This window comes from Neodiprion virginianus, chromosome 2 (assembly GCF_021901495.1).
Source record: "Neodiprion virginianus isolate iyNeoVirg1 chromosome 2, iyNeoVirg1.1, whole genome shotgun sequence".
In the NCBI taxonomy this organism is placed as follows: Eukaryota; Metazoa; Arthropoda; class Insecta; order Hymenoptera; family Diprionidae; genus Neodiprion; species Neodiprion virginianus.
Window position 1 is genome coordinate 2,051,124 of NC_060878.1, and position 13,485 is coordinate 2,064,608.

At 37.6% G+C, this 13,485-nt stretch overlaps 3 protein-coding genes and 1 long non-coding RNA gene across 10 annotated transcripts in view; 2 read left to right on the top strand and 2 right to left on the bottom strand.

Annotated features, from left to right (window-relative positions):
* Positions 1–210: 210 nt before the first annotated feature.
* Positions 211–3,018, top strand: LOC124298626 (probable 28S rRNA (cytosine(4447)-C(5))-methyltransferase). The gene is made up of 8 exons (XM_046750863.1): positions 211–358; positions 567–670; positions 765–919; positions 1,031–1,260; positions 1,348–1,515; positions 1,626–1,821; positions 1,925–2,293; positions 2,402–3,018. The coding sequence occupies exons 2-8, from the start codon at positions 571–573 to the stop codon at positions 2,870–2,872; spliced, it is 1,689 nt and encodes a 562-aa protein (XP_046606819.1). The 5' UTR covers positions 211–358; positions 567–570; the 3' UTR covers positions 2,873–3,018.
* Positions 3,019–3,071: 53 nt separating this feature from the next.
* On the bottom strand, positions 3,072–6,022 carry LOC124298627 (vacuolar fusion protein CCZ1 homolog). Of its 3 annotated transcripts, XM_046750866.1 has the most exons (11): positions 5,747–6,022; positions 5,508–5,662; positions 5,309–5,406; positions 5,137–5,248; positions 4,838–5,053; positions 4,585–4,760; positions 4,340–4,483; positions 4,086–4,231; positions 3,722–3,986; positions 3,530–3,657; positions 3,072–3,433 (listed from the first exon to the last, which is right to left on the bottom strand). In XM_046750866.1, the coding sequence occupies exons 2-11, from the start codon at positions 5,508–5,510 to the stop codon at positions 3,381–3,383; spliced, it is 1,341 nt and encodes a 446-aa protein (XP_046606822.1). In that variant the 5' UTR covers positions 5,511–5,662; positions 5,747–6,022; the 3' UTR covers positions 3,072–3,380. The 3 variants fall into 3 exon arrangements, with proteins under 3 accessions (XP_046606822.1, XP_046606820.1, XP_046606821.1); XM_046750864.1 differs by lacking the exon at positions 5,508–5,662; XM_046750865.1 differs by lacking the exon at positions 5,508–5,662 and having other exon boundaries at positions 5,137–5,230; positions 5,747–6,020.
* A 194-nt stretch (positions 6,023–6,216) lies between these two features.
* The window catches only part of LOC124298286 (uncharacterized), a 72,600-nt gene continuing 65,331 nt past the window's right edge, over positions 6,217–13,485 (top strand). Inside the window, exon 1 of the long non-coding RNA XR_006906771.1 lies at positions 6,217–7,087. This is a non-coding gene — a long non-coding RNA (uncharacterized LOC124298286). The remainder of the gene's footprint in view (positions 7,088–13,485) is intronic.
* LOC124298262 (MAGUK p55 subfamily member 7-like) lies at positions 7,926–13,423 on the bottom strand. 5 transcript variants are annotated; one of them, XM_046750048.1, is made up of 11 exons: positions 12,931–13,423; positions 12,152–12,438; positions 11,754–11,885; positions 11,537–11,563; positions 10,802–10,969; positions 10,650–10,721; positions 10,440–10,564; positions 10,186–10,313; positions 9,713–9,997; positions 9,239–9,582; positions 7,926–9,137 (listed from the first exon to the last, which is right to left on the bottom strand). In XM_046750048.1, the coding sequence occupies exons 1-11, from the start codon at positions 12,953–12,955 to the stop codon at positions 8,961–8,963; spliced, it is 1,770 nt and encodes a 589-aa protein (XP_046606004.1). In that variant the 5' UTR covers positions 12,956–13,423; the 3' UTR covers positions 7,926–8,960. The 5 variants fall into 5 exon arrangements, with proteins under 5 accessions (XP_046606004.1, XP_046606006.1, XP_046606003.1 ...); XM_046750050.1 differs by having other exon boundaries at positions 9,713–9,889; positions 12,931–13,422; XM_046750047.1 differs by having other exon boundaries at positions 9,713–10,015; positions 12,931–13,422.

Sequence of the window (13,485 nt, forward strand, 5' to 3'; positions counted from 1 at the left end):
TGGTTTTAATTCAAGTTTGAATGTGAAACAAGCTTATTTTAATACTTTTCAGTAAAATTTTGATTATTAAATATTTCCAAAGAGATTTTGTCACGTTTCAAAGTTTAACCACGCGCAAAACCGGGTAGAAAATGACGTCAATCCGCCATTCTTTTCCTTTGCAAAGTAAGCGTTACGCTTGATACGACGGGTCGATTTCTGCATTGTACAAACTGTGCGCTGCAGTCACCTTTCTCGAATGTGTTTACTTCAAGGTTGTTTATGCCATGTGTTAGCCCGCTTTGGTTATGTTCAAAACACAAAATTTGTTCTTTCAAATATTAACGGATTAATAGGGGTTATAACAGTTTTAAACAGAGTAAGTTATAGACAATAGTAGTAGTTTCGATTTTTTGTTTCATGGAGGAAGTTAAGTGAACTTAAGTATCAGGCAACGATATTCGGTGATTACTCGATTCAAACGGCATTTCAAAGATTGAGGAAAGCTTAAGCTTGTGTACCGTTTATACGTTGAATTCACCTGAGTTCTGAATATATTTATTTCACCTGAATTCTTTTCTATTTAGAAACATGGGTCGTAAAGCAAAGTATGACGAAGTTGTCGTCCCAGCTGGACCGGGAAGAAAATCAAAGAAGCAAAGCGACCCGACATTCCCAAAAGGGCTCATTGGTAACAATAGTTTGCTTGACAATGTTTCGTCGTTATAAACTTTGTACTATTTGTGCCAATTTTTTTAAATGCATTTTTTTGTATATATTTCCAGTGAAAGATGCAAGTTCTTTGAGCCACCGGCAGAAGCAGAGAGCAAAAAAAAGGCAGTTAAAAAGCAAGGCTCAAAAAGCAAAGTCAAATGAACCCAAAAAAAAGAAAATGAAAGAATCTGTAATTCAAGCAGCAAAGAAAGATGACAACGAAACTGTAAGTCATCGACAGTCTTTTTATATGCAATTTAATAGTTTCTCAGGAATAGAATTTTATCAGGATCAGATAAATGTATCAGATATCAATGTTCTATGAAACAATTCACAGGAATCTGAGGAATCTGAAGAAGTGGCATCTGGAGATGAACACGAAGTTCCCGAAGTCCAAATGCCATTAGCAAATGCGGAAGACAGCGATGCTAGCGATAGTGATGCTGAAAGTGAAGATTCTGATGCAAAAGATGACGAGACTGAAGATGAAGATGAAGAAGAAGAGTCAAACCTACTTCCCATCGAGAAAGCTAACAAAAAGTTGAAAAAGAAACAGGAAAAAGAAAGGTAATTTCGGATGTTGAAAAATCTGTCGTTAAACATCAGTTTAGGAAGCCTTCTTTAACAGCTGTCTTGATAAAAATATTCTTCTAGAAAATTGGCTGCTGAGGAAATGCAAGAATCGATAACGCATCAAGATATATTTACGTTTCCTACCGCTGAGGAATTGGCAAACCCAGTCAGCTTGCAAGACGTTCAACAGCGAATCCGAGATGTGATAATAGTCTTATCAGATTTTAAAAGACTGCGAGACAAAGACAGGTATCTATTTATTTATCACTCTATATCTGAGTACGAATTACAGGTATTGGAAAAATGATACCTCAAGTGAGATAAATCACAATTAAATATTGATCTCTCACATTTTGCAGAGCTCGAAAGGAGTACATAGATCTGTTGCGAACTGACCTATGCATGTACTTTAGTTACAACGATTTTCTAATGGAGAAATTGATGCAAATCTTTCCTATGAATGAACTGCTCGAATATTTGGAGGCAAGCGAAGTTCAGAGGCCAATGACCATTCGTACAAACAGTCTTAAAACACGCCGTCGAGATTTGGCCCAAGTGAGTATCAAATTTGCGTTAAATTCAAGGTTGAAGGTATAATTCATAGTACATTGGACCAGGAAGAACTATGCCACTAGTACTGACGTTTCTTCTTTCACAGGCTCTGATCAACAGAGGAGTTAACTTAGACCCAATTGGGAAATGGACAAAAGTTGGGCTGGTAGTTTATTCCTCGCAAGTTCCGATGGGGGCCACACCAGAATACCTGGCAGGACACTACATCCTGCAAGGGGCGTCTAGTTTTTTACCAGTAATTGCCCTGGATCCTAAAGAGAATGAAAGGGTTTTGGACATGTGTTCAGCACCTGGTGGTAAATCCTCCCATATTGCAGCTCTGATGAAAAATACCGGAGTCTTATTTTCCAATGATGTAAATCGGGATAGGATCAAAGCGGTGATTGGAAATTTTCACAGACTCGGAATAGTGAATTCAGTTATTTGCAGTTACGACGGAAGGAAAATACCTTCTGTGAGTTTACCAATAACATTGTCCGATTATCATGATATTATACAGTAAAAATAATCAAGTAATTGCCTCGTAACAATGCCATAATGTATTTTTTGTTTCGCAATACAGATCATAAAAGGTTTTGATCGAGTTCTTCTCGACGCTCCTTGTACAGGCACTGGAGTTGTGGCAAAGGATCCTGGCGTTAAAATAAACAAAGACGAACTGGACGTTCAACGTTGTTGCACATTGCAAAGAGAACTTTTATTGGCTGCCATAGACAGCGTCAATGCACGTTCCGACACCGGAGGCATTATCGTCTATTCAACATGTTCAATTCTTCCGGAGGAAAACGAGTGGATAGTTGATTATGCTTTGAAGAAACGAGACGTGAAACTTGTACCAACTGGTTTAGATTTTGGTGAGGAAGGCTTTACAAACTATCGACATCACAGGTTTCACCCGACTCTTAAATTGACCAGACGTTTCTATCCCCATACGCATAACATGGACGGATTTTTTGTTGCTAAATTGAAAAAGTTTTCGAATATGGTTGTTAAGCGAGAGATTGTGGAAGATGATGACGCTACATCTGAATAAACTAATCGTATACACGAAAGCAAATCAGTGACTCCAATGTTTTGCATCATTTTGATTATAGAAATTTTATAAATGACCGTCAGTCATACGTTTTAGGCAGTTTCAGGATAAATCTATAAAAGTTGCCCTGTTTTTTATGATAAAAATAACGATGGGAAAAATATTTACCCCGTAAATTAGAAATTTGTATAGTCCGAGCTAATGTCAGTACAGTTTTATTGCACTATGATGTAAATAGGTATTATTTTTTGAATATTTTTGTTATCTACTATATTACATGTTGCTGTACAGCACAGGTGAGGTAATCCACTATTACCTATATACATTTGTATATACCTGTCAATCCGACTGCATAATTATACATAAACGTATAATCAAGCAGATTGTTGGATGATATTAAGTCAACCGAAATGTTCAAAGGTTCAGAAACTATTAGTTAGCAATTAATTTGATCGTGGACTCTGATTGCCAACTCAATGTTAGAACTGTACCTGATTGATCATTGACACTAGTGGAAGAATATACTTTTCAATTGTTGATCACAGAGTCGCCTTACTTCATCTGAAATGATCGTGTATGTTGATTATTAAATATGATGCTTGAAACTCAATTTTGTTAATGCATTTTGAAAAATTTGCTATTCACTTTTATACGCACCATCAATTTCAATTAAATTAGCATTTTTCTGTTGCGTAACAACAAAAAATTCTCTCAAGTTCGATAATTTGCCAACAACCCAGTATTCGCTCATTGTTTTTATCACGATTTCGCCAGCTTCTTTGAATCTGAAATATCATCAAGGCTCATTGGTAAAACTGTGCATGAAAAGTTTGATTTATATTTACATACTTTTTTGTATCATTATTTATATCAGTTATTATCCGTAGCACTTCAGGTGTCGTTAATACGTTAGAACAGCGTCTATTATCCAAATGAATCGTGCTTTTATAGGCTAAATTCAGCTTGTTGAAGTACAAATACTTCGGGCATGATTCAGCGCTGAATGACACGTGCTTTGAACACTGTTCCGCCACCAGACTGACCAGCGTGGTTAATTGGGGCCCGAGAAACGTGTCGAGGCTTTTAAAAAGATCCATAAGCAAGCTGGTCTTGCCTTTAACGAATATATACAAATTAGCAAGAGTATCTAACATTTGCATTGCTCAACAGTTGTGAATAATTTTACTGCAAAGTACTGTCGAAGTATACTTACTGTCCACAAATAAACATATCGTCGCACTCAGTGCACGATACACTACTAAATACAGGGAAACTGGCGTTGTGGAATAATTTATGAACACTTTGGGTAATTTGCCAATTCCACTGGGTTCATTAATGCTGCTAGGACCTGTTACGAACCTGAAATACAAAATTCAAAGATTGATGTTTATTGCGTGATCAATAATAATCAAGACTAATGGTGCGTTTTGTTTGCAAATTCACTGATTGTCAAGAGTCGAAACTCACTTTCCGTAGTGCGAGGTTGTGAACGGGGATGGAGAATTACGAGGCATGGATCCACCATGTAATTCAGTTTCAAGGTGAGCTGGTAACAATGTGCTTACTAAATAGTTGTAAACAACTTGCATGTCTTGAGGCTCCAGCCCGCTCCTAATAAAAGCAATATTTTTTATCGATCGTCTAGTCGAAAAAATTGTTCGAACTTTGTCTCTAGTGTAATCGATACCTTTGCTTATCACTGCTTTACTCACCAGACTAGTTGATCATTGTATAGGAAAGCGGTGTATTTTACTTGAGAAAACATTGCTTCGACGAGATTCATAAAACATTGAACGTGGAGAAACGTCGTCTTGTCTAATGGTAAAAATTGCAAGCCTTGAAAAACATCTAAAATGTCACTGTTGTTCAATTTCAGAGATGGCAGGTACTGAAATGAAATGGTAGAAATAAAATTTATCGATCAAAGTTGGGTTGGAGAAAAAATGTGACTTCATCGTTAATTACCCTTGAGTAAAAGTGATCCAGTTTATGTTTTAATAAAAGAACTGAACCGCAATCAGGGTCATTTAAAATGGTATTAAAAGAGCCCATGAACAGTTTGAACATGGCGTAAGTTTGTTTTAGGATCGCTTGACATACGCTGCTCGATACTTCGTCATGCTGATACTCAATATATTCCGTATCGTCTTTGGTCTTCCAAAGATAAGGTATGCCTACAATCTGCAGGGATTAAAAAACCAAGTGATTGATACAATTGAGTTGAAAGCACGTGTAGGATATTGTAAGAATGAGAAAACAAATACCATAACCATCCAGAAATCTGGCTCGGGTTCGAAATAGATTTGTCGGGTTTTGTGAGTATGACAGTAATCACATGTTTGTCCGGGGCTGAAGGATCTGTCGATTAAAAGAAAACTTTGATTATCCAGTAGTAAACATCGACTATTTCAACACTGATTCTTATTGTTTACTTACTGGGTAAATTTAATGATCGCCTCTCCAAGTCCGATATTTTTTATTTGTGTTTCCGAATCCGTTGAAACTGGATAATAGTACAGAATCTTTTTCTCTTCCTAAAATAATAAGAAGTGTAAATTAATGAACTTTAATAAAAAAATTCATGCTTAAAATTAAAATAAAATAAATATTGATTCACTGTTCCGTAATGGTATACCATAAATAATTGAATAACATTTTAGTAACTGGATTTTTCTAGTGCACATGTTCTCTGATATGATAATTTGTGAGTCACAAAAATCGTTTATCATCACGAGCTTTAGTCATCTGTACAGACAAATACATGTCGATAGTGTTTTTGTGCAATTGTGTCTGAAGAAGGAAGAGAAATTAAACTCGAGTTAAATTTAAGACCAGAAATACTTCGACGACAAATAATACTGACAAAATTCTTACCTCTCCTTCCTTCTTTGCGTATGTTCCATTGAAAATATAAAAATGTTCCAACGTAATTTCAGTCTTCGATGTCATTTCAGTTGATTCAGATTAGCGGTACAGCTATGGATAAATTAATTCGACGCTAACAAAATAATTCGACGTATATCATATTATTATTAAATAAAATTTAACGCTATATCGCTCCTATCGACACCAATCAACGCTCTGTCAGAGAGAATTCTGACAGCTAGTTGGAAACTGATTATGAGACTAGTTTATTCCACGGTCCATGCTAAGTCCGTGGTTTATTCCGTAAACTGTTGTTAAAATAGATGCCGACCAAGGAAGTGAAAATCATCATTGCCTTCGTAGTTTGTAAAATTTCCGTCAGTGGCGCTGGCTGTCTAAGTCGCCATTTTCAATACAGACTCCAAGTTTGAACAAGGAGAATATCGGCTCACTGAAGTTTGGTCAGTCAACGTGTTCGGTCTGTTGTGTGGTGTGAGACGTCTCGACAGTGTACCAACAGTGAGTGAGCTGCGACTTACGAATCCAGCACATACTTATGACTCTACACATTGGAATATTTAACGAAAGGTGGTCTGATTGATCCGGATGAAGAATCTCCGTCGCTGACGAGTTGATTGTGAGCGTAAATACCGACTTATTTCATGCGGAAGTTTGGTCAAACAAAGGAATTCATATCATGACAGCAACAAAACGTGCTTCTATGGTAAGCAAATACGAATTTTCGCTGCATGTAATTGTCGGAAAAATACTACCTCACCTACCGACGCACTTACCGATCAATTTGATACTCTTGATTTCACCATGATGGCGCTTGCATCGACATTTCGTAAATTTTGGCGGGATACGCAAGCTCTGACAAACAAGTGACAAACGATCAAGTAGCCATTTTCATTATTATTCGCCTGACGTTGAGTTTCGTTCGTGTAATCCAATTAACCGCGTGTAAGTTGAAGTTGGTGTGTTGTGTTTAAAGTGAAATAATGTACTGACTTATCGCAGATAAAGTGTGTATTCGTTGGAATAATTACGGAATGCGGTGTGGTTGATAGTTTAGCGGGAAAACAAGGTCGCGAGACAGCCGAATCAACAAAGTTTGACGGTGCGATTTTCGTTCGACGCTGGTTTGTATATTTCCTCGACCTTCGTCCAGCCAAAGTAGAGCATTCGCGTAATGACCATCAATCGGTGACCTTCGGTGCAGTCTAGCAGTGTAAATCAGTGCAGTCTAGTTGTGCAAATCAGTGCAAATGGGCAACCAGCAGTGTTTGAGGATGATACGGCATCAAAAGAGTATTCACGAGGACTCCCGGTTACAATTCACAATTCTAGGTAAGGATCTTTGTACAACTTATTAACTGCATACACGCTTGCGGAAATATTACGATCCAGTAAAACAGGGTCACTGACAATCTCGACGATCGTTTTTTTAACGCATATCTGTTTCCTGAATTTCGTTATCATTGAAATGCGCGTGTAAGGATCGTAAATTATTGTATATGCGTTTAAATCTGCCTGTATGTAGGCAATCTGTGCGCGTCGAGTAGTGCCTTTCGCCTATGTGACGGCGGAAAACATGTGAACACATGCAGGTGCTCCTGGGCTACATTTTTCGTTTGCGAATGAAGGGTATGTAGTACTCGTACCCTTACCGACCGAGGAAAGTCCCCCTTTTTCTTCCTATATTGAATAAACAAATAAACGCAAAGGGTTTGCGAGTACTACATACCCTTGATCTCTAAGGCCCTCGATGTCATTTTGTATCAAATCAAACTGATGCCCGATGCGTGTCTCAATTCAACTATGTATGTGTACAATTAGGGTGATCCTTATTTACGGTGTTGCCGATCTTTTTCCGTGCCGCCCTTCAAATCGACTTCAAACAATTCAAAAACAGTTCCCTAATTTTTTCAGATTTTTATCTCAATTCTAAATCCTCCCTGTAAAAGGATGGATTTCCCCGTTTATAATACACGTGTTTTGGCCACATAGTTTTGGTACAAATTTTACTATAAGAGTAATAATGTTCAGAAAAATCTATACTGTGAGATTTTAGTGTGCAATTCGACTTTTTTTTCGGACAGTAGCACCAATATTCTCAGTGAAATAAAATTGTTGGGAAATGGCGGGCCTTAGAAATCCGAGAAACAAGGACATAAGATCGTTGAAGTTATAATTAAATATTTCAACAGATACCGTATATTGATTAGTATACATTAATAACAAATTCTGTAGAATAACATAACTTACAGTCGCTTGGGATACAACAATATTGGTTTCTGTTTTTGATTTTTTATTCTTTTGTTTCAATATGGATAATAACTTTATTACTTTTATTCTTTGTCTATTTATTTGGCAACAGTTAACAATAATTGGGTTAATCATTATTTATATGATGATAATAATTCAATTATAAATAAAAATTAATTACATTATTAATATTATAATACCATTTTTAATTCGTTTTATAGCTAAACATTGCTTTTGCAATGTCTTTTTTATTTAATTTTCCTAATTTTTCTCTTTTCAATTTTTTGTTTTTCTTCTAAAAATATTGCAATGTTCTAGCAGTTTTTAACAAATCTATATTTCGATACCTATAATACGGGCGGCTATAGTGTTATCGTAAAAAATGCTGCCCGTATGCTCAACAGAAACACTATTATGTTAGATAGATATATCCTCGAGACTTTGTTGACTTTTCAAATATTTTTCTTTTTATTTCATGCGTTGGCGTTGAGTTCTCATTCAATTAACGATCTAAGTTATTACTTTAGAAGATTGAACACGTCATTTCGTATCAGTGGTGATCGACACAGACAGTTACTCATTACTTGAAATAATAAGAAATTTTAAAATAAAATCTTAAACGCCAGCATTCGTTTCTCTTGCGAAAACAAAGTGTGATTTTTTTCAGAAAACCCTATATCTCGTTTTCACTTATTGACAAAGTTCATTCGGAGGCGGCGAAGGTAGGGTAAAAGTTTTCCGACAAAAACCATTCTTCCCAACTTCTATAGACGATCTGTAGGGCGTTGTTTGATTCGTTCTGTTGCTCCATTCTAGCAATTCTGATATTTTTTTTTTATAATCACCAAATTCTGGTGCTTTTAAATAATTCTAACTACACCGTGAGCTTTTTATTCTATCCCTCAGTGTCAAGCTCTTGAATTTACACAGAATAGGCTATTGAGAGCAATAATTCTCACTGAACCCAGGAAGCTGGAACCCACAAGGGTACGGTTTCCAGTCTCGAAATGGCGCTGACTAGCTCTTCAAAAGCCATCGACAGATCGGCATTGATAATCGTTTCGTCAAAGTGATGGGAGTAATGGAATTCTATTCGCTCTCCGCTGTGTATCATCTCGTGAAACTCGTCGTCCTGGAAAGAAATTTTTTGAGAGGATATAAAAGGTCAGTTCAAAAAGTGAAGTTTCAAGTTTAATGGGATACACGCGACGAAGTGAAATATAATATTCTTACCGTAAAACCTCTAGAGTTCTTCTCGTCGAATGTAGATCTCGCTCTTGCCTCGTTTCTAGTTTCCTTCAGTATTTCAAATCTGGGCGGTTTCACGTATACGACAAACGGTTTAAGCTGCGGGTTTCGCAGCATCTTTAAAGCCTGATAGTGCGGATTAAGCACACAGACATACCCGGCGTTTACTAGCGACTCTACACTCTCCCGGCTTGTGCCGTAAAGATTTCCTTTGTATTCACCGTACTCTATAAACTTCCCAGAGTCTATGTCTGCCTTCATGTTTTCATGCGATACAAAGAAGTAGTCTTTGCCGTTCACCTCCCCAGGTTTTGGCGATCTTGAAGTATCTAATTTACGGAGAAAAGAAAATTTATAAAAATTGTCGGACAGCGAGTGACTTGGTTATTTTAGTTTTTTTCTAATCTCTGAGAGCTCTCCCATATCGGGATTAGAATTTGTATTCATTTTAAAACTCACACGGAATCGGAGTCTTATATTTTTCTGGATTGGTGGCGACCAGTCTCCGTTTGAGCTCGTTTCTGCCGACCCCAGGAGGTCCAACAAGGACGACAGGTCTGTAGAATCCGGGCCTTGGATAGAGTTTGGCAACCTCCTCGTAAGTCGGTATCTCCTCGCGGTCAAAGTCGTCATTCTCTGCCACGTCATACATGATTTTTTTAGTCTTAGGACCCTGCAAGTTGCACTTTGTGGGCAAGACGAGCGAAGAGGTCTGGGGACGGGGACACAGGGCAGGCAAAGCCACTGGAACAGAACACAGGCCTAACCGATAGTTAGGAGTGCGTGGCGGTTAATTATCAACAAAAGCAGCCCAAAGTTTCATCGATCGAATTAGAGAGGCAGGAGATAAGGAGGATTGATTTGTTTTTGACTGTATCAAACCTGTGATACTCTACAAAGTTAAAAATGAAATAGCAACGTGTACTACATACTCATATGGTCAGATTCATCGCTCTTTTCCTTGAGCTGTCGCTCTAAGACGATGTTTCGCTCCTGAAGGGCTCGGCTAGGAATGAGGCCAGCTCTCATATTTCGATCGCCTTCACGTCGCGCCTGCCACCTTTGAAACAATAAAATGTTTTGACGTTCAAGTCAAACTAGGAAGATCGCTTGATATTAATTTCACAAGAAATTACTGAATAAAGTTTAGTTCAGCGTTTTTATCCCCACTTGAAACGATACTAACCAGTGAGAATCATCCTGACTTACGATGTGAAGTATATCCCCTTTGACAAAATCTAATCCTGCTTCTTTGCAAGGTATGTAAGGATCGTCCGCGGCAGTGTACGAAAAATGTGCCCGAACACGAACCTGTGAAAGTGGTTGTTAGGAAGTTTCATCCTTTTTTCAAACATACCTATTGTAATTATAATTTTACAAGGTTTCTCGATGTTACCTTGCTTTCTCTGACGCCGCACCTGCTACTCGCTGGAATAAGCTTGAATGTTACTGTGCCCTCAAAATCGTCCTAAAACATTATATCAAAACGGTGAATAATGCACTTTTTCACCAAAGAACGATCTTCAATGGAGTTAAAAATCTGCTTACGAGAATTTTCAGTACACAAGCCGGTGTCTTTCCTTCAACGCTGATACCGTTCACCTCAAGAACCTCGTCGCCGACATGAATAGCCCCAGATCTGTCTGCTGGGCCACCTAGTAGAATTCGCGCGAAGACTATCTTGTCGGTTCCTTCGCAAGTCTTTATCGTTGCTCCCTGTTAGTAAATGGGAACTGATATATAGGTTTATTTCGTCAGAAGTTGAATTTGGTTACCGTAGTTATGGTTTTTTTTGATCAATTATGCTTTTCTGTCTTAATATTCAAGCATCGCATTTGAGCAGAAAGTGTAGAGACAAAAACAATAAAAAACAAATCATGAAACTCAATCATTTGCTCTGGAACAAGAGCATTATGTAGTAGACAGCTACTATTTCTGTCGACAGTGCAGTTTATAGCACAGCATAGCGGAATCAGAGAACTTGACTCATCGGTTGAAGCGCGAGTATTTAATGACCGTGCAATATTTTCAAAACAATCTTTACAGTGTTCAACTTTGCTCGGTTATGGTATAACTATTGGGGGTAACTAATGATACTTGGCACCAAAATGGTCGGGAATCGAATTTAGTAGGGAAATAGGAAAGTTGGCTAATTCATATTTCAATGCATAGAGAGAAAGGATGTGATTCATTATCATTATTGTTCTTTGCTTTTTTTTTTTTTTTTCTTTCACGTTTTGCCAATGAAAGTAACCAATCTTCAAAGCCCGATGAGAAACTTACCACAATTGGTTCAACACCAGGACCGCACTTCAAAGCAAGTTTGTCAATGATAAAAGAAATTCGTTAATACAATTGGCCTTTCGATAATTCTTATTTATCTTGGGAAGGGGAAAAAAGCCAATGCTTCGCCGTAACTCTAGTAAACTTGTTGTCCCTCTATGCTGTCTCTTAAAACCAAATTAATCCTAGAAAATTTGATGTGATCGGTAAGACGTACCAAGGGCTCGTTGGACTTGATAAGCTCCACAATTTTTATGATTTCATCATCTTCGTCGACTTCCAGGGGTAGTTCAGGAATTTTTGGGTAGTATTCCTTTTTCGCAACTGCGTCGTGAGTGCATAGCAGAGCCTGAAAATCCAAGGGTGTTAATGGATTTAACTTTTTTTCTTTTTGTCGCTTGTTCGAAATGAGTGCCGTGAATAAGTTTGTTTCATCCGTGAAGTTCGTATAATTGTTCCAAACATGATACTTGATATTTGTAAAAGAAGGATATATATCGAAATTGAATGGCTATCTCTTTCCTCCCTAAATTAAATTATTATTGAAGAATGAAAAGATTTTTCATTTGAAATTTCTCCTTGTATTTTTCAATTTCATTGATTTCCTTCTCTTACCTGTATATGACGGTTCTGTAATAAAAGAAACAGTTGCTTGCAATCTGCGGATCCACGTGTTTTTGGCACAAGTACATCCAAAACGTCGATGTTGACGTCCATGGAGTTTGATAATACAGGAAAGAATTTGTCATCATTGGAGATATTTATGATCTTGTTGTGAACGTTAACCAACGCGTTAAGCTCCTTCGACTTTAATATTTCACTGAGAAAATTAAGCTCCTCCTCGCTGCAACTTGGGAGTTCAGTCTTATTATCTTCCAGTGAATTGAGAAGCTTTGATAAGGCTGAAAATGAAATGAAAAACCTAAAATTTAATACCATACAGCATGAGTACCTGTACAGAGAAATGGAAATAGGAGATAAGCATAAAAACTCTGTATAACCGAGCTTCAAGACTATTCTATAAATAGTTATTGTCTATTTACAAGTTTGATGTAAGGACTCGAGAATCTGTCCAGCTTGAAAGATCAACAAGATTTCACGGCTTTGCTTACTTTTAGTTTAGAACGAACGGTTTAAAATGTCAATAGAATTGATTTGAAAAGTCCTACCCAATTGAGACAATTACTTACGAGAGAATTTCAATTAACAATCTATAAACAAATAAAACTGACTAATGTAGCGCAGATATTTTTCATTGACTTTCGGTGATTCTCTACATGAAAATTGCATACCGTGGTGAAAATATTCAATTTTTCAACACATTTTCAGCCAATGTCGTGAAACCAGAACAAATTATCAAGGGGTAGAAATAACGAGATAATTGAAAGACTCACCTGCATCCCAATTAGAATTATCCATTACGGGACTTGCGACCCGTCATTCACCCCGAAATCGTTCGCGCAATAAAGAGGGCAGGAATGAAAAATGATACAAAATTTACTACGGTCGAATATCACCCTATTCCTTCCCTCCGAGTTGAAGCCTTACTACTTTTTTCTCACGTACATAATACGTACGCGTAAATACGCGCGATGTCCAAAAATACGCACACGACCGACACTTCGCACTGTGCTCTAACATGCCAAATAATGCCAAACTGCAGTCAGCGAACGCGCTACGAGGAAGCTAATTCTGGTACTTGGATTGGTAAATTCGTGCATCCGAGGATTGCAGCTGTCTGAATTATTCCCTCTAATCTGATTGTCACTGGTCACTGCGGACATGCGGATCCATCAGCGAATATATTCTGAATTTGGGTGCGAGGGGGTGAGTGAGTGAGTCTGCGTTGACTGAAGAATTTAAATCTGTTACCCTTGGATAAATTTTTGTGACCAATACTCAGCAAGTAGAATTGGAGTGATCTGAAGCTTCTTTATCGGCGGAGGCCT

Coding starts and splice junctions, on each gene's coding strand:
- LOC124298626 (XM_046750863.1), top strand. CDS start 571: ATGGGTCGTAAAGCAAAGTATGACGAAGTTGTCGTCCCAGCTGGACCG. Junction 1,261..1,347: donor AAGAAACAGGAAAAAGAAAG/GTAATTTCGGAT, acceptor ATATTCTTCTAG/AAAATTGGCTGCTGAGGAAA. Junction 1,516..1,625: donor AGACTGCGAGACAAAGACAG/GTATCTATTTAT, acceptor CACATTTTGCAG/AGCTCGAAAGGAGTACATAG.
- LOC124298627 (XM_046750864.1), bottom strand. CDS start 5,821: ATGACATCGAAGACTGAAATTACGTTGGAACATTTTTATATTTTCAAT. Junction 5,054..5,136: donor CAGATTTCTGGATGGTTATG/GTATTTGTTTTC, acceptor TAATCCCTGCAG/ATTGTAGGCATACCTTATCT. Junction 4,761..4,837: donor TGGATCACTTTTACTCAAGG/GTAATTAACGAT, acceptor ATTTCATTTCAG/TACCTGCCATCTCTGAAATT.
- LOC124298262 (XM_046750047.1), bottom strand. CDS start 12,955: ATGGATAATTCTAATTGGGATGCAG. Junction 10,016..10,185: donor CGATGAATCTGACCATATGA/GTATGTAGTACA, acceptor ACTATCGGTTAG/GCCTGTGTTCTGTTCCAGTG. Junction 9,583..9,712: donor ATATAAGACTCCGATTCCGT/GTGAGTTTTAAA, acceptor TCCGTAAATTAG/ATACTTCAAGATCGCCAAAA.